At 34.3% G+C, this 20,007-nt stretch overlaps 2 protein-coding genes across 3 annotated transcripts; one reads left to right on the top strand and one right to left on the bottom strand.

Annotated features, from left to right (window-relative positions):
• The first annotated feature begins 2,142 nt into the window (after positions 1 to 2,142).
• LOC109045250 lies at positions 2,143 to 7,567 on the top strand. Of its 2 annotated transcripts, none has more exons than XM_042756066.1 (7): positions 2,143 to 2,760; positions 3,724 to 4,059; positions 4,249 to 4,578; positions 4,694 to 4,816; positions 5,502 to 5,816; positions 6,159 to 6,449; positions 6,648 to 7,567. In XM_042756066.1, the coding sequence occupies exons 1-7, from the start codon at positions 2,730 to 2,732 to the stop codon at positions 6,737 to 6,739; spliced, it is 1,518 nt and encodes a 505-aa protein (XP_042612000.1). In that variant the 5' UTR covers positions 2,143 to 2,729; the 3' UTR covers positions 6,740 to 7,567. The 2 variants fall into 2 exon arrangements, with proteins under 2 accessions (XP_042612000.1, XP_042611999.1); XM_042756065.1 differs by having other exon boundaries at positions 6,639 to 7,567.
• A 2,221-nt stretch (positions 7,568 to 9,788) lies between these two features.
• On the bottom strand, positions 9,789 to 13,308 carry LOC109045253 (matrix-remodeling-associated protein 5-like). Its single transcript, XM_019063112.2, has 5 exons — positions 13,153 to 13,308; positions 12,116 to 12,442; positions 10,851 to 11,162; positions 10,599 to 10,706; positions 9,789 to 10,195 (listed from the first exon to the last, which is right to left on the bottom strand). The coding sequence occupies exons 1-4, from the start codon at positions 13,199 to 13,201 to the stop codon at positions 10,654 to 10,656; spliced, it is 741 nt and encodes a 246-aa protein (XP_018918657.1). The 5' UTR covers positions 13,202 to 13,308; the 3' UTR covers positions 9,789 to 10,195; positions 10,599 to 10,653.
• Positions 13,309 to 20,007: the final 6,699 nt, after the last annotated feature.

Here is a 20,007-nt window from a genome sequence, read left to right as displayed (position 1 = left end):
GTCTCTCATAGAAAACCTGTTGATGATTATTAGATTCTTTCTCCAATTCTATTTTTTGTGCTTTTGAGGCACTACTTAAATAAAAAATTCAAACTTAGCAACTTGGGGCACACCACACCCACAACACGACCATCAGAAACTTGCTTCATATGCCTCTGTTGCTTGTCTTGTGGTTTATTTCTTTGTTCCAGTTGAAACCATAAAAAGACCAAAACCAAAAAACAAAAAAAAAAAAAAAAAATAAAAAAAAAAAAAAAAAACAAAAAAAAAAAAAAAAAACAAAAAAAAAAAAAAAAAACAAAAAAAAAAAAAAAAAAAAAAAAAAAAAAAAAAAAAAAAAAAATAAAAAAATAATAAAAAAAAAAAAAAGGAAAACAAAAAAGGCAAAACAGGTTATTCTTTCTCCACAAATGCATGTGCTGATCAAATGTACAACTCTTGAATGCAATGTAAGACCGTACATTAGATTAAAATCCTCTGTTTGAATATATCAATAAATATAATGTAAAATGAAAATGATGCAGTTTTTTAATGGGTTTACTGTGGTTTGATTTTTTCTCATCATCATCTGCAGTAATAGATGACGTAACATTCTTGAATATGTGCTGCATTCACATGGTGGTTCGTCACTAATTGCATTACAACGTGGCCTCAATTCTGACATTAATCCAAGACTTACTACATGTAGATTTCCAGAATCAAAAAAATCTTAAAGTTTTATAAAAACTCATGTCCCATTAACTGCACTCAGTTTCTGCTCTCACACTAGCATTATGAGAGACATACCTGAACTTGGGCTGGAGAGTTCAGAATGTTGACAGATTCAGTCTGGTTGGACGACTCAAAACTATTGAGATTTGTTGGACTTTCTGGTGTTTCAGGAACTTTGTGGAGTCTCTGAAAGTGACAGAATGTTAGTGTGACACTGGTCTCATCACACCACACAAGTTCTGATCTTTATAATTAATTTATTTTTTAAATGGGATAATAAAGGATAGTTCACCGAAAAAAATTAACAATTATGTCCTTGTTTTTCTCATGTTAATGAAGAAAGAAACTGCAAACAGGTTTTGGAACAGGCTTATTAAATGATGAACAGAATTTGTATTTTTGGGCAAACTATCACTTTAATACAGTTAAACACCAATCAAAATGTGCATGTACATGACGAGGAACACAAGAAAATAACCATTTTAAAAATTTCAAAAGACAAGACCAAGACAACGATATAATTCAAATGAAGAAAAGTCCTGGAAAATGATTACACTCACCAGCTGTGACCATACACATTCGAAAACTCTTGTAAGCCCTGTCTCACTGCTGAAAACTGTGACGCTATAAGTCCAGAGTCTGTGGTGCTGGTGTTGTGATGGTCAAGAGATCCCGTCTGATCCAGTTTCCAGTCTGCCTGCTGAATCTCCCATCAGGACCATCATAACGTCGAGTTGTGTCTGCGCGAGTTTGTTGACTTCAGCTATTCGAGTGTGTCCCGAACATCCCCTGTATTAACAAATATTTCTGATGTTTTATTAGCATCAGGCGTGTAGAGTGACAGGATCTCCACTCCATCACTGATATTGTCTTCACTCTCATTCTGTTCACATCTATAGAGAACAAAGAGGAACATGTTTTGTAACAGTGCGGCTAAATGCTCCCTAGTTAAACTGCTCGATGTTGACCAAACTAATCTGCTGTATTACGCAGACGTTTCATCTGTGAGACTGTTGAATGAAAAACAAAACTTTCTAAGGGCGGGCTATAATTAGACATGAATAACAATGGAAAGTTTCCTGAATTCAGAGCAAAGTGATTTTTTTGTATTATGCAAGGATAACAGGCCTACTGTGGATTCAGCTTGTTTTTAAACAATAATATTATATATATATAATATATAGATATAATATATATAGAACAAATATATACAGTATATATATACATATTAGTACAGTCTCTACAGTATATATACAGTACTATATATTAATAGATTTTATATTATATATCCCCCTATATAATTTTATGTAGTGAAAAAAAAAAAGCTGTTGACACAGAATACGTTTTCTTACCACTTAAAACAAACGTATCTCTGAACTAATCCCTGCCAGTGATATCCTACCACACACTCACAGAACACCAAAAAATCCCTGCCAGTGATAGGCTACTGTCCATGCACCGCTTTGTTGACACTACCGTGGCTGCGTTCCAAGGAAGTTCTTCTCACATTCTTTTAGAACACCAAAACAAGACGGAAAGCGCTGACTGACATACCGATGTAATTTGTAACTTTATCTTTATTACAACCTCGTAACACGGCTAGCCTACAGGATGAAGTGTAAATGGAGAGAACAGCCACCAGAAATTTATTTTCTGACTGCATTTCTTTCACAGCTTCAGAATTAAGGGACACTTTGGTTTTTTTTTCAAGTCAGAAAGCTGTTGACAGGTTGTGAACAGGTGGAAACGCCTTGCGCGTCACACAAAGCTTGAGTTTCGAAATTCCTTCAAGGATAAAAATACTGGGACTTTATTCATATCGACGTGAAAAGTCGTGATTCCCAGCTGGTTTAACGACTCTCCGTTAAATTTTGTGTTTTTGTTATGCTGTTTTGAGTTCATCAGTCGGGTGCTTCGTGACGACAAACGCAATTCAACAACATTAAAAATTAAAATAATCTCATTGATCATCTTTATTCAATTCGGATTCTTCACAGCGCTTCAAAAACAGGAGGAAAATGTTATTGGTCTTTCTATTATTAATGGCTGGTAAGTTTTTGGAAATTTGATTACTTTCGGTTTCGGTTTGTGTATTAAAGCAAACATAGTGAGTCAAACGTGATATAGTGTTATGATGTATTTGGATAAAGCTTTCAAGAGTCATATTTTAGTATTTGTGATATAGGCAATTTGCCATTTCATAAAAAATCAAAATCTATATAGTTAAAACATCACACTGTTTACAAAAATTTCCACATTCTCTCACAAAAGCCATTTCAAGATAATAATGATACAAGTTAAATTGAAGGGGGATAATTTAGTGTTAAATACATTTTTATTATTAATCCCTGACATAACATTTAACCTTATGAAACGTTCATTGGTCACAATGGAAAATATATTTATTTTTAAACCTAATAGCAGTTACAATTGCTGGACATGTTTTGTCCCATGTCTCAAGAATCAGTGCAATTTAACTAAGCCTAAAGCTGACTTCATTCTTGACATCAGAAAGTCTTTTTGCCCCAATAACTTCGGCAACTAACAAAAACAATGTTAAATATTCTAATTCAAAATCAAATTTAATTTCATACCATCAAAAAAAAGCCTTTTAAATTTTTTAATCAAAATCCTTTTTTTTTTTAAAATCCTGTTGCCTGTTTTCAAAGTAAACAGTGCATCTTCATCGGTAGAATCCAGTTTGGTAAAAACGCCTGCTTACCTAAACGTTTAATAGGCCTTATTGCTTACATTCTTCTTATTCTTATGGCAAACAAGTGTTAATCACTTATTCGTCATGCTTCATACAGTACATTTATCTTTTTTTTTAATACATAGCTTGTGTTTGTTTAATTTTCACATTTATGGTCTTAATTTTCACAGTTTCTCCCTTAACAGTCTAAAAAGTAGGCTAATCACATATTTAGCAGCTCACACGATGATTTCAGTTGAATCTGTTTGCTGTAGCTACAGTATAGTGTATCATTAAACTGGTTTCTGTCTGTTTTCTAGGTGTGTCAGGTGGAGAGACAAGTAAAACGGTGAATATATCAGTGACAGAGGGGGATGCTGTCACTCTACAATCTGATCTTTCCGCAATACTGAACGATGACACAATAATATGGATGTTTGGACCTAAAGACACTTTCATATACCAAATCCGAAGAAAGGATGACTTGACCTCATTTATGGTCACCGATGATGAGCGATTCAAAGGCAGACTGCAGGTGGATCAAAACACTGGCTCTCTCACCATCAGAAACACCAGAAAGAGACACTCAGGACAATATAAACTAACCTTCTCTAGAGAAAAGACTACGATCAAAATATTTTATGTTACTGTCTTAGGTAAGTCTTCCATTGTCTGAACCATTTCAAAAAACACACATTTCAAACTGTTCATATTTAAAAAGGGTTAGTAATAATTTGATTGGTTGGTCTGGATGATTTCAAACCATACACTTGAATAACTGACACAGTACAATTATGATGCATTGTAAAACTCTACATTTTATTATTGTTGTGCTGATTTTCCAGCTGTGGTTGCTAAGACGGATGGAGTCAAGTCAGTGTCATTGTCAGTGATGGAGGGGGATCCTGTCACTCTACAAGCTGATTCTGAAATACACCAAGATGCTCTGATGCTGTGGAGGTTTGGAGATAAAGGCGTTCTTCTAGCTAAAATTGACATTGAGACCAATGAGAGCTCATTAAACGATGCTGACGAGGGATTCAAAGATCGACTAGAGCTGAATGATCAGACTGGATCTCTGACCATCAAGAGCACCAGAATCACAGACTCTGGACTTTATGAACTACAGATCAGAGGCAGTGGGCGCTTACAGAGATTCCTGGTTTCTGTAAGTGGTGAGTAACTCTTTCAATTATAACCATTTATGGTATTTTTAGATATATCTGAAAACAATTTTGAGATTATCACATTGACTGACACTTTTGGTGTCTCTCTTCATACCTGTCCCAGATGCAGGTCTTTCCTCCAGTGTTATAGCAGGAATAGTTGTTGGTGTTATTTCTGTTCTGCTGATCCTGATTGTCTGTGTGATTTATTATCGCCGCAGGATTTCTAAATTAAAAGGACAAATGGGTAAGTATAACATATTTAAACATTTCCTCCAAACTTGCTAGGATTTTCTATAAACTGTGTACATTATAGAATTTAATTTGAGTATTTTGTTTTTCCATTTCATTTCAAATCAAAACACTGACTAGTTTAGGATGTTCATGCTCTGAAGTAAGTTTCAGATTAGTGAGATTTTTGATATTCAGGGAATTTCTAGAAATTCTTGTCAGCACAGAATCAGTTTAATCCATCATTCCTGGTCTAAGTGTCTTGCAAATATGGCATCCAATGAGTTTTTCGCCCTTAAATTTGTCATTTAAATACATAGACCCATACTGTTATGTTTTATAGGTGTTTGTTATATTTCAAACTCATACATACCGCTCTTTTCCATACTGAACACAACATTCAATCTCTAAATTGGAAAAGTATCATAAATATACTGTGATGTTGTCCAAGCAATTCATGCTGTATATGTCAAACGGAGTCTCCTGGAATCATATAATAATTACAACGGAATAAAATTGTTGATTCAATGCCAATGTTGAATTGCCAAAAGCGTTGACGTGCTGTTACACGTTTTAGATTTCTCACTTAAAAGACTTGAAATATAGCACGAGTCATATGGACTTTATAGTGTGACTGTATGGATCTACAGTAAATGAGATCTTCACCTGAACACTCATATTTCTATGCATTTCTGTGACAGTTGAAGAGAAGAAAGAGACAGTGATGGAGGGAGAAACTCTCACTCTACACGCTGATCTTACTGGAACACTGGGACATGTTACGATACAGTGGTGCTATGAAACTGAAGACAATCTCATTGCTGGAATCAGTAATGGGCTCATAAGGACAGAGGAAGGTGCAGATGGGAGATTCAGTGGCAAACTGAAGCTGGATGGTCAGACTGGAGATCTCACAATCAGTAATGTCAGGACCATTCACTCTGGACTCTATAAACTCAAGATCAGCAGCATAGCCAGAAACACCAAATACAAGAGATTCATTGTTACAGTCAATGGTGCGTATTAAGGCATTGTGTGTAAAAGATCATACAGTTAGTTTTATCTCAAAGTGCTTTAATTACTTTTAAATTTCAGTTACATTTCATTGTGAGTAGTGCACAATAATGAGAGCAAATTCATAATATTGCATGAATTAATTAAGACTTATAATACTTATAAAATATATTATAAAAGTATTATAAAATACTTATAATTCTGATACATTTACTACAACATTCCTACAACAGCTATAGCCTATAAGTCTGATTTTGTATTGTTTTAAGAATTAAATGGCTGGCCAAAATAATTCAGACACTAATACTGAATTTCTCTGTTTCTCTGTGCTGCTGCTACATGAGTGAAGTCATTGTCAGTGACGGCAGGAGGTTCTGTGTCTATCCAGACTAATTGTGAAATACAGAGCGATGATCTGATACTGTGGACACTTGGAGCTGACAACGTTCTCATAGTTAAAAAAGATTCAGAAACAACTACTGTTAATGAGAGATTCAGAGGCAGAATTAGGTTGGGCAAGAAAACTGCATCTCTGACCATCAGAGACATCACAAAAACAGACTCTGGACATTTTAAACTGCAGATCATCAACACTAAAAAGACCACATTCAGGAGAATCACCGTGACTGTCACCGGTGAGCAGAACATCATTTATTATAATGACTATCTATATATACAGTACAACAGTTCTGTGTTTTGGAACTCTTGTGTCGTCCTCAAGATTGTGTAGCTGTAACATCATCTGTAAGTAGATGTGTATATATAGCAAAACTGCTTCTCTCTCTCTTTTTACTTTCCATGATTATCTCTGTATTTTCTTTCAGATTCCACAGGAAACCAAGCGAGTGAATTAGAGACTGCAGTAATGCTGCTGTCGGACGATGTGGATGGAGAGAATGAGCAGGAAGAGACATGGTCACTTTAATGAAATAAGACACGCCCACCAGTGCCAAAAACTTTAACTCTTAACACTTTAGATGTGTGACACTTTCCCATGATATGTGGCACTGCAATTACCAATCACTAGTATCGGGAAAGCTGTACTTCACTAACAAAAGGGTATATTTACAGTGATGCCACTGAAGTACCATTTTTTGATTCTTTAAAAACAGTGCACATTTCTTAAAATAACCTTTTTTATTAAGGTGAAGAACATTTTAAAGCTTTCTTTTCACTAGAAAGAACTTTCTGTGAAACGAAACTGTACCATGGACGTTAAAGGTTCAGTATGGAACCATAGATGCGAGTAAAGAGCCTTTGTTTTGTGAACGAAGCATTGTTTACTGTTTTGGAAATAATTCCTTACAGTCAAGATGATACAAAAATAGTCTGAACACTGAACACTAATAATGCACTATAATAATAATTATTATATAATTATTATAAACAATAATAATATAAGCAATCATTTTTTTGTACATTACAATGAGAGTGTTGATTTTCATTACTTTATACAGTAGTTATTTACTTATCAATATTTATTCACTTATTCTGTTACTGTTAATCAATGTTGGGGACAGTTACTTTTAAAAGGAATATGTTACAATATTGTTATTTCCTAAAAGAATAATTAATTATGTCACTTTCAGTATTACATATCATAGACCCTGCCCTATCTTGCTCATATGGTATTAATTTTATTTGTGCAGGTCCTAAAAAGGGATATTTAAAGCCTTTATTTGAATTTTTCTTCTTTTTTTTTCTTCTTTTTTTAAAGCTTCAAATAAACTGTGTAATAAAATGTCATCCTTGATATTTGTGTATCTGAATGATGTTTTGACTTCTGTCTAATTTTCTAATCACATGGTTTGCAAGGGAACACTGGGGAGAACTTTATAGACCAGAAGTGCTTTTGGCAAAATGAATCATGCTCAAAGTTAATACAGCAGTGTATTTTCCAAGATTTAAGATTTAAAATAAGTTTAACCCTCTGGGCCTCTTTGGTCATTTTTGACAATTTTGAAATTTTTAAAATCGTAGCTTTATCGGAATGAGATGACACTTGGTGTTTTTTGTTGCTTTAGCTATGTGAACACACACACACAAAAAAAAAGAAAAAGAAAAAAAAAAAAACATGGACATGATTTGGATATGTTAAAGGGTCAAAAAAAGTCACATTTGGCTCCTTCGATGTCAAAAATGAACGACTTAGGAATTGAATGGGAAATACAAAAAAATATGAAAACTCAGCTAATCTTTTGGTGGTACAAACTACAAAAAAACCACAAAACAGAAAAAAAAAACGCGCGCGCACACAGACACGCAGGCAGAGACAGACAGACAGACACACACACACACACACCCGCGCGCCCCCGACCCACCCGGCCACACACACACACACACACACACAGAGAGAGAGAGAGAACCTGATACTTATCTAACGAAAAATATCTAAACCTTGACAAACTTGGTCTTTTAGAATGTCTATATATATATATGTATATATATATATATATATATATACATTATATATATATATATATATATATATATATATATATATATATATTATATATATATAAAAACTGGAATGTATGCAAAACCTGATTAAATGAAGAAATGATGTTTAAAATACAACTGGAATCAAAAAGGCCTACAGGAGGTTTCGCAACATTACACAAGTTTTTTTTTTTTTTTTACGCCTCCAGATGGCACAATTCTCACTTAATAATATGGATTTTAAATGCCTTCACTCTAATTTATTGTGAAATATTGTATTTGTAAAAAAAAAAAAAAAAAAAAAAAGCAAAAATGAAGAAATTACATGAATTCTAATGGGAAAAATAGCTAATTAAAACTGTTTAATATTGTATTATATTATAAATAATATTATACATTTATTATAAATAAGAATAAAAAAATATTATTGCACAAAACTGTATTAGATTAGTTTTCCTGAAAAAAAAAAAAAAAAAAAAAAAAAAAAAAAACATTTTTGAGGCTTCGGTCAAAATGGATAGCCAAAAAAGAAAACAAAGTTCCTGGTTATGAACATGCCAAGATGTTTTTTTTAAAAATATCATCCATATTTATGTGATATTGAAATGGCAGACAAAAATCATTCAATCACTTTTTCCCCTTGTATTTTGAGACTTTGTCACTCTTCAGACTTACGCTAAAATACGACTGAAAACCGTTGCGTCTTTAAAACTGATTCAGGAACAACTAGTATTATTAAAAGATTCACAGATTATTTTTATTATTATTATTATTATTTTCTCAACGATAAAAACCCTTATTCTCTGATCATCTCCCCCATGTACCACATCTTCTGAAGTTACCAGGAAGATGAATAAAGTCTCAGTATCCTTCTCTATTATTTTTCAAGGCTTTCAAAGGGGAAAAAAAGTCTGTAGCAGTTCATATTGTCAAAATATTTTCATAGAGCATCCAGATTAATGATTTGTATCTTTTTATTTTCTTGTTATTTAATTTCTGTGATTGTCTCTGTGTTTTCTTCCGGATTCCACAGGAAACCGAATGAATGAATCTGTGACTTCTGTGACACTGCTATTGCAGGAGTGATCAGTCTGTAACATCACCAACATCAGACTTCAACAACATGTTTCTGCTTTTATGAAACTGAGACACAGATCTGTTGGTTGGAATGAAGCCTTGCGTGATGAAGCACCTGACGAACAGCAGCTTACAAACATAAAGACAGACGTGTGTTGACACCAGCATCACTGCAGAAGACCTGCAGCTAACTGATGAATTACTTATTCTTTTTCTGTTATTGTTAATGTTGTCTGAAGTCAAACACTGTCTCACTGTTATTATTATCTTAGGACAATGCTGTTAAGCAGTCATTTTCTATTTGCTTTGGTGTATTTGTGATAGTCATATTAGTAGGTTACATTTTTCATGTTTAAAATAATGTAAAAAAAAAATATGTATATATATATAGTTTAAAATAATGTAAAAAAAATTTTTCATGTTTAAAATAATGTAAAAAAAAGAATGCTTCTTTGCCATCAGTTGTGTTGCTCATTTATTTTGTTATAGTAATTATGTTTACAGCCATGTATTTTATAGATTGGTCAAAATCATATCCTATGCAGATACAATCAATAAACAGCTAACGAGTGCAAAAATGATGTTAATAAACAGATGTGTAAGAAACGGTAAAGGTGCAGAGCATTAAAGTGGGTTTTGCTTTACATCTGGACATATCTGGAACTAAACCTTCTGCTCAGTTCATGCTGTTGGTCTGATTTTCCTCCATGGATCTGATAGAGATATTTGGTCTCTTCTGTCACGTTCAGCTCATTTCTTGTTGATCTGATGTCATAAACCAGCACAGCAACAGCAGCCACGCCCACCAGAGCAGAGAGGACCAATCGGATCACAGCTTCAGTAAAACCACAACAGTGGATGTGTTCTGAGAAAAAAAAAGAACACTGAATCACAACGGTGCATTTATTTATAATTAAAACACACATGGCGTGGATTTTGTGGGTTATTGGGAAGGCAATGAATCCACAAGCTTCAATCTGTGAATGTTTGTCTGCACTCTTTCCTTGCTTAGCCAAATAACATTAGCAGGATTGCATGGCTGACATAGGCAGTTCTAGATCATTTCTACGGCTCCCTAAAGAATGTGATTATGTGATTCTATCTCCATGATGTTTTTTTTTTTTTCCTCGAACGAACGCTAATGTTCTCTAGAGCAGCATGAGGCAAGTGATTCATTTCTGTCACTTGTCTACTAGCGGTTTTCGATTCCTGCAAAATCACGGAAGAAGCCTTAGGGATATGTTCCCCATATAAACCCAATGACTTACCTGATCTCGGCTGATAGAGTTCAGTAATGTTGGCATCCTTAGTCTGGTTTACTGTTTAATCGTTCATCGCACAGCTGGACGTCACACAGTTTGTGCTCGATGATCTTTCTGACAATGAACAATTTTGGTATTAAAGCAGTCAATATTCTAAAATGTGTATTTAAGAAATTTTGAAAATAGAAAAGAACCATTTTAAAATGTGATGACAAATTTAGAATTCAAATGAAGGGCTAATTATGCTGTATTTCTCACCATAGACAATAACTTTATAATCCATGTAACTGGTCTCTCTGTTGACAATTGCTAGCTGATAAAGTCCAGAGTCTGTGGTTCTGGTGTTAGTGATGGTCAGAGATCCGGTTGGATCTAGCTTTAATCGGTCTCTGAATCTCCCATCAGCATCGTATGTATAACTGGTTTGTGTGAGTTTGTTGACTTCAGCTATTCGAGTGCTTTCAAACATCCACTGTATTAACAAATATCTCTGTATTTCAGTCACATCAGGGTTTAGAGTGACAGGATCTCCCTCCATCACTGACACTGAGTTCTCTTCTTCTGTCACACCTAAAGAAAACACAGAAACATGTTACAAACTGTGATCAGTATGTTGGTTATTAATGACCTAATTATTATTTAAATCATTATTTTGCATACATTTTCCTAATAGGAATGTTGAATGATAAATAAAACAATACTTTAAATTGAGACCTAAGATCATTAAGAGAAATAACAGGAGTTCAATGTGAGTTGGTGTTACTTAAGCACGTTTATGTGAAAACAGAAGTGAAACAAATCACTCAAAACACAAACAAAACACTCATATGTGGACCTGACTGCTTTAAAGGAAGTTCACCCAAAAAATGAAAAGTTACCCTTTTCAGAATTAAGTAAGTAGGGCAAGCATTTCATTACTTTATTGATGCAACTGATTATTTTTCTACATTTCTAATGAATATTTTCAACTGTAAATCATTTTCAAACATCTAAACCAGGCAGATTGTAGCCTAAAGCTTTCAGCAGCAATGTGCCAATTCAAACGAGAAACAAGCAAAAGCATCAGAACAGCATTGCTTTACCCAAAAGGGCCTTTAAAAGGCTTAATATTAAACATATCCTAGCTTTTTTGCAGAAAATATTCAGATGTAACACCCTTTGTAATCGTTAACATTTTCGTAAATGTAAATTTAATTTAAAAAAAAAATCTGTTAATGTAACAGATTACAGTAACATTTATTTTATAGATAAATTACATAACAGTTCAGGTAACAACACTGCACACAAGAAGAAAAAAAAAACTTACATATTTAGAAGAGCTTGTTAAATCATGACAGAATTGTAATTTTTGGGTGAACTATTCCTTTAACTTCCACATTCTTAACTGTGTTCATTCGTTCAATGGGAATAAACAAATCAGTATCATAAAGAATACCAAAATAAATAGAAAAGAATAATTTAAAATATTACAATGACAAAGATATAATTTAAATGAGGAGCAAACTATAATGTAATTCTCTTACCATAGACTGTAACATTGAAAATTATGTAAATGGTCTCTTTTTGGACAACCATTAGATGATAAAGTCCAGAGTCTGTGTTGCTGGTGTTTGTGATGGTCAGAGATCCAGTCTGATCCAGTTTCAGTCTGTCTCTGAATCTCCCATCAGGACCATCATACGTCGAGTTTATTTGTGCGAGTTTGTTGACTTCAGCTATTCGAGTGCTTCCAAACTTCCACTGTAGTAACAAATATTTCTGTACTTCAATAAAATCAGGGTTTAGAGTGACAGACTCTCCCTTCATCACTGATACTGACTTCATTTCGTCTGTATCAACACCAAACACACCTGCAGAACAAACAGGAACATGTTTTGTCACAGAAATTTTGTCACAGGCCCCCGATCGGTGTACAAAAAATATCTTTATGCCACTGTTGATTATAATAGGAGAAAATCTCTGCACGTGCTCAGTAAAATGGAAAAACACAGATGAGCATTACTGAACTGATTTGTTCCTCCTTAGCGTTGTTACTTCTGCACTCATTATGGTGTGTAAACAGAAGTGAAACATAAAACATGATCTGTGGATCAGAAGGCTTTATGCCTATTCTTATCCTAACTAGTTAAAGCTACTGATTTTCTTGTGGACTAATTTAATTCTATACAGAAAAATGTAATTGCTAGAGGCCTAAATTAACTAAAAGCATTACTGAAACATGTTGAATATTATAACACTGATGTCAATTTGTGTTAATGGTCAGTTTTTAAAAGACAATATATATATATATATATATATATATATATATATATATATATATATATATATATATATATATATATATATATAATTTTGGTACATCTTGTAGAAACCACCAAAACATCATTAAAAACAAAAAAACAAACAAAAAAACGTCAAAGTGATTGCCTGAGATACTTTTTGTTGTTTTTGGAATAACAGTGAAACGATTCGGTTGTAAATCCTGTTTGATTTCAACCTGAAGCTTACTCTTAACTTAAACTGCTGTACGTGAAACAATGAAACCACATTTATAACTTACCAACCATACTCCACAAGCACAACGAGAACAAAACGAATGGATAAACCATATTCTCCGGCCGTTTGTCCACCTCTCTAATGACTAAACACCGTCCCGTTAACACCTCAAGCAACTTTGTGGTTGCATGTCGCCAATTCCCAGATGTGTGTCGCCAGTAGGCGCTCCCACTACAGCAGCGGATGTTACAGTGCATTCGTTTTCTTACCGCCTAAAATTATTATTATTATTAAATTAATAACCCCTAATAAAATAAAAAAATTAATAACATCACTACCCACATACAAACAACATTTTTTTTGTCTCTGTTTTAAATTAAAATTTTTTTTTAAAGTAGAAAGTACTATAATATTTAAAAATCAGTCTAACTGAAATTATTTGAAAATATCAAATAGTGACGAAAAGCGTGTGAATTGGAATAAAGAAACCGTGGCCAAAATTTGTAATGGGTTTACTTATTAATGGGAATTGTATTGGTTTTAAATGGGAACTGTAATGGTCCCTCCTTGTCGACTTCTGGTGGTAGCTTCTTAAAGCCACTAAATTAACGGAATTATTATATTGGCTTGGCACAAGCCAACATACTGTTATGCTATTTAAACTTCTTATTATTTTTCTTCTTCTGAGACTAAATTGCAAACCTATCTCCTCCTAGGGCTTTAAAGCCACAAGCCCCAAGCTCGGCAGAGACCTGGGGCACGGGGTGTAGTTTGTTGCTAGCCTATATCTTTTCAGAATGATTAGACTTCGCCGTCGACAACGGGTGGAAAGTAAAACATCCAATAAAAACACACTTGCTGAAATTCCTATATTTCTGGAATTGTTTTATTATTATTATTAATATTAATATTATTATTATTTATTTGAATTGTATAATTTAGACGATATTATTGACATCTCTGTTAGAATCTGATCTGTAAAACTGACTGAATATTCTCTAGGTGTGTCCGGTGCAGAAGAGACGATGTCAGTGATGGAGGGGGATTCTGTCACTCTAAACACCGATCTTACTGAAATACTGAATGATGATACAATACTGTGGATGTTTGGACCTAAGGGCTTAGTCGTATCTCAAATAACGAGAAAGAACGATTTTACTTCATTTTTTGCCACTGATGAGGCTAAATTCAGAGGCAGATTGCAAGTAGACCAAAAAACTGGCTCTCTTACCATCAGAAACACCAGAATCAGACACTCTGGACAATATAAACTAACCGTCTCTAGAAAACAGACTAAGATCAAGATATTTAGTGTTACCGTCTTTGGTGAGTATCAAGTCTTCCAATGTAATAATGATCTTGTTTGGAGTAGCACTGTGTTAATTAGATCATTCTACTGTTAAGACACCACAAGATGCATTTGAAATAATTTTCTTTGCTGTTAAATTAGTGAAACGTACATGAATTATACTGTACGTAAAACATCACTTAGAATGATTTTTTTTTCCAGGTGCAGTTGGTGAGATGGATGGAGTGAAGTCAGTGTCAGTGACGGAGGGAAATTCTGTCACTTTACACATTGATGCTAAAATACACACAGATGATCTGATCCTATGGAGGTTTGCAGATAAAGGTGTCCTCTTGGCTAAACTCGATGTAGAGACTAACGAGACCTCATTAAATGATGCTGATGAGAGATTCAAAGACAGACTGCAGCTGGATCAGACTGGATCTCTGACCATCAAGAATACCAGAACTGAACACACTGGACTTTATGAAGTACAGATCAGAGGCAGTGAGAGCTCACAGCGATTCCTTCTTTCTGTCACTGGTGAGTAAATCTAATCTTTTAATGTAATGACATACAGTAATTAAATCAAGGTTTAAACAAATATTAGATTACACGAACAAGAAATGTCAGAAAATCAGAATTAGACGTAGGAAATGAAGTGTTCTCTAATATGATTTATACAGAAAAATAATCAGCTTCGGATAAAAATTCGACACTGACTGTCTCTCTTTAGCGGTTTCAGATTTGACTCGATCTCTTGGCAAAATAGCGGCGCTAGCTGCTGCTGTTCTGCTGGTGGCTGCAGTTTTAACTGTTGTGGTGATTTATTTTCGCCCAAAAAATGCTGAACTGCAAATGGGTAAGTATTACAGTAGAGCTGACCCTAACCAATTTGGTGCCCTATAGGCAAGATTTTAGCTGACCCCCCTTGCATCACAGCCAATTCTGCCAGCGATCATATATACAATATAAATAAATAAGAATACTGCACAGAACGAAAAGACATCTGTTTCATCAAGAGGTAGCTAAATGTGATATTTTGAGACATTAAAGGGATAGTTCACCCAAAAATCAAAATTATGTCATTAACTCACCCTCATGTCGTTCCAAACCCGTGAGACCTCCGTTCATCTTCGGAACACAGTATAAGATATTTTAGATTTAGTCCCGAGAGCTTTCTGTCCCTCCATTGAGAATGTATGTACGGTATACTGTGCATACAAAAAAAGGTAACAAAAAACATCTTCAAAGTAGTCCATGTGACATCAGACGGTCCGTTAGAATTTTTTGAAGCATCGAAAATACATTTTGGTCCAAAAATATCAAAAACTACGACTTTATTCAGCATTGACTTCTCTCCCGGGTCTGTTAGGAGCGCGTTCACAACACTGCAGTTTAGTGATATCCGGTTCGCGAACGAATCACTCGATGTAACCGGATCTTCTTGAACCAGTTCACCAAATCGAACTGAATCGTTTGAAACGGTTCGCGTCAACAATAAGCATTAATCCACAAATTACTTAAGCTGTTAACTTTTTAACATGGCTGACACTCCCTCTGAGTTCAAATAAACCAATATCCGGGAGTAATTTATTTACTCAAACAGTACACTGACTGAACCGAGCCAGATAACGAATGAAACATTGACTCGTTCCAGCAAACATTAAAGAGCCTATCTGATTAATTAAGAGCATATAATGGACTTTATACAGAACACCGGGACACCGCGTGACAGTCTACTTACCGAGAAGTGGCACGTGTAAACTGCAGGAAAATATCGCGTTGTTTTCCTGTCGAGAGTTGGGTCAAGCTTATTGAACGTGTGAAGAACAAATCATACGATATAGTACGATTTAACCAATTAATTAAATCGTGCGAAATAGTACGAATTCGTCTTGATGGGCTTGTCCTAAATGCAATGAACAAATCGTACGAATTCGTACGACCCAGCTCGTACGATATCGTACGATTTAGCCACTTGGTTAATTCGCTAGCCTATTTTAGCTCTTAAAAGCGCTCTCTACGTGCACCTCAGAACGTGCGCAAATATTAAGCGCTCTCTGAAGTATTGTGTTTAAATGGACAAATTCACACAAAAATTGTCAAAATGCCCGTCTTGGTAAGCATCATATAGCAGACATAGCCGGCTGAACGTAGTGTATCAGTGCATTCTCTAAAAGTGACAGCACTTTCTTAATATTAATCGAACAGCAACAAAGAAATCACTCAATGCTCGATTAAATAACTTTTGTAACTTTAATAAAGATTAATCTTTAATTTATAGTCAAATATGCAATGCTGTTTTACATTTGATAACTTTATGCAATTTCTGTACCTAAAAACTAATGCTAGACCTACCTAAGTACAGTATATATCAAGTCTTTCAGTGTGTTAATGACTGTGCATTGTGTTAACAGTTTAAAAGATCAGAAATGAACTTACTTGCTCAAAGTTAAACCAAATTTAATTACTTACAGATTTGAATTATTTTAATTTATACCATGCTACAATAAAATAAATAAAAATCTCAGACAAAAAAACATTATCTTAAAATCTGAGAATTTTAAATTCAAAAGTCATAACATTAGAGATTCAGGTAATATCCTCTGCTTTACTTCACTTTGACAGATTTTTTTACATGCCTTGAATTAACAGAGGTTTAGCTCTAATGTTGATTTATTTTATTCCAACCACATTTTAAATTCAAATAACTTTGAAAATACTAAAAAAAAACAAATACAACTTGACTGATTCAGTACAAAAAGATGACAAAGTAAACCTTTTTTTAAACGATTGTTCTGATGAGTTATATAACAATTCTTCTTTAATAAAACACTAAAAATCTACATTTAAATGATGTCGCATCACTGCTCCTTTCACTTTTAATTTTTTTCTTATCGTCTCTGCATACATAGAAGAGAGTGGGAATGAATTAACGCCATTGACATAGAAGAGAGTGGGAATGAATTAACGCCATTGAAGAGTACAGAGGATGTGGGCGAAGAGGATAAGTGGGAAGGAATGAGTTCATATTGATGAGATAAGACACGGACACAAACATATTTATAATTTTATTTTATATATCTGGGTTTTTCAAGATTGTCGGAAACCCTGGTTTTTCAAAGGAAAAACTATTTTGAGGGGGGTGAATTAAAATCAAAATAAGAAATAACTTGATTTGTTTTTGTATTTTTTTATTTTGTATTTGTGATTTGTACTTGTTTTTGCTCGTTTTGTCTTATTTTAGTCATTTTAAGTCATCTTGAGTCCCCCTTGTAAGTTTGTGGAGTCCCTGAGAACCAATGTCCTAGAATCCACCTGAAGTCACGTAACAGAATTCTTCAAAATCAATAAACAAAACAGTAATTAGATGTGGGCAATATATCAGTTCAAACAAACCATACCATGAATACACAGTTATTCATCAAAAATCATATTTATTGGACCTGTCCTTCTACCATTTTTCCATGTCCTCTTGAGTTGCATGCAAAAATAAACACCACCAGTTTAGTTCAATTCAAAAACAAATGACTTAATTAAACTGCTTCTTTTAAGGATTTATTTTCACTCATATTGCACACTGGCTTGAATCAATCTTAAAAATCCTCCACTAAATGAAGTGGTATAGAATCAACATTTGAGTCTGTTGCATTCCTTACAGCAATGTCTCTTTTAAAAAGTATTTTTGTGTACTGAAGGCTTGTGAAACTTAATATCATTTCGAGGATTGTTCGCCAAGCCTCGCTGGTGTTTAAATGTAGCCTATTTGCCTGCACTTGCTCTGAACCAGTCAAACATAAAGCAACACGCGATCACACAGGGCAATTCTGACACTGTAAAAAATTAAAAAGGGGTAATTGAGACTTTTTCTCCCCACAATTCTGACATACTTTTCTTGCAATTCTGAATTCTTTCATTCTGAGAAGAAAAAAATCTGAATTGAGATTTAAATGCAAAATTCTGAGAAATAAACTCGCAATTCTGATAAAGTCAGAATTGCAAGATAAACTCACAACATGTAAGAAAATATTTTTTCCCCTCAGAATTGGAATTAACAACTCACAATTGTGAGAAAAGTCAGAATTGTGAGACATAAACTTTCAAGTTATAGTCAGAATTGTGTGATAGAAACTCACAATTGTGAGAAAATCCATTTTTCCGCCTCAGAACTCGCAATTGCAAGAAAGTCAGAATTGCATGACAAACCCAAAACTGTGAGGAACATATATTGAAACTCGCAGTTGTGAGAAAAAAGTTGAGTTTAGAACTCACAATTCTGAATTATTCTGAGAATTACAAGTTTATATCTTAAAATTCTGAAATGTAAACTCACAATTGAAAAAAAAAAGTTGGAAATACCTTTTTTCAGTGGAAGAAACATGTTTGTGTAAGGTAGACTTATTGACAAGTTTGGATAAGTAAGAGCAAAAAGCACAAAATATAGTACCTTCAATGCCCTGTAGATGGTGATATCACTTCTATAGTAGCATAAATAAACTGCTGCAGAAAAAGATAAATGTTACAACATCACAGATGTATTGGTGTAAATAGTACATTATATACAATAACAAAAAAAAAATCAAGTACAGTAACTAATTACATTTACTCAAATACTTAACACCATTGCATGCATCACATTATTGTCTGTAGTAGTTATGTCAGCATAGGAACACTCCGACTTTTTGGGACTTTAGCTTATTCACAGTATCCCCCAGAGTTAGATAAGTCCATACATACCTTTTTCCATTTCTGTGCGTTCTGTAAGTGTTATTTGACGCACCCACCGCTAGCCTAGCTTAGCACAAAGACTGGATGTGAATGGATAATGGTAGCATAGTAATCCCAATAAGTGACAAAATAATTCAAACATTTTCCTATTTACATGTTGTGATCTGTATAGTCACAGCGTGTACAAATAACAAGGCTATGTGAGACAGAGACCATTTTTAATCGTATAAATACTGGGAACTATATTCTCACTAGGCGTAGGAGCACAGCTAACGTTACTTGGGCGGAGCGGCTACTTGGGCGGAGTGATTAGCGCAGCACCCGAGACGCGCCGTGGTGAGGAGCAGAGAGTTCGCTCAGAGTTGGAGTAATAGAGTCAGCAATTACTAGATAGTAAATTTATAGTGTACAATCATGGGTGTTCGCTGTATTGTAAAGAGCTGCGACAATAACAAGGGGAGACTAGGTAATACTATGATGTTTCATAGAATTCCAACCAAAAACGCTGACCTGATGAATCGATGGCTACTTGTTCTGGGTATAGTTCCAAACACACCTGTAAACACCATCACGAAGTATTTCGTTTGCTCTGAACATTTTACTGTAGACGACTATTTTGAAAAAAATGCAAGTTGCCACACGGACCATGAAACGTGTGATAAAGGATACAGCCATCCCATCGATAATAAAGACAGGACAAATTGGATCACCTGTTGCTGCGGTAAGTGTTCCGTTATATTTTGAGATGACTAACATTAGCCATACTGTAACAGTGCCATGCTAATGTAATATAACCTTAGTAGTGACACTATTACGTGAATAGGGGCTCCGTGTATCCCCTTTATTGTTATTATTGTGTTGTCGTGAACACACTGTATCGCTCAATAACAAATTAACGGC

Source organism: Cyprinus carpio, unplaced genomic scaffold (genome assembly GCF_018340385.1).
Source record: "Cyprinus carpio isolate SPL01 unplaced genomic scaffold, ASM1834038v1 S000006786, whole genome shotgun sequence".
Taxonomy (NCBI): domain Eukaryota; kingdom Metazoa; phylum Chordata; class Actinopteri; order Cypriniformes; family Cyprinidae; genus Cyprinus; species Cyprinus carpio.
This window is presented reverse-complemented; position numbering and strand designations above follow the sequence as displayed.

Bases quoted from the DNA above. Each gene is read 5' to 3' on its own strand.
- LOC109045253 (XM_019063112.2), bottom strand. From the start codon at position 13,201: ATGGTTTATCCATTCGTTTTGTTCTCGTTGTGCTTGTGGAGTATGGTT. The intron at 12,443-13,152 runs GTAAGTTATAAA...TTTGTTCTGCAG, and splicing joins GTGCTTGTGGAGTATGGTTG to GTGTGTTTGGTGTTGATACA. The intron at 10,707-10,850 runs GTGAGAAATACA...GTTCATTGTCAG, and splicing joins TTATAAAGTTATTGTCTATG to AAAGATCATCGAGCACAAAC.
- LOC109045250 (XM_042756065.1), top strand. From the start codon at position 2,730: ATGTTATTGGTCTTTCTATTATTAATGGCTG. The intron at 5,817-6,158 runs GTGCGTATTAAG...CTGCTACATGAG, and splicing joins ATTCATTGTTACAGTCAATG to TGAAGTCATTGTCAGTGACG. The intron at 6,450-6,638 runs GTGAGCAGAACA...ATTTTCTTTCAG, and splicing joins AATCACCGTGACTGTCACCG to ATTCCACAGGAAACCAAGCG.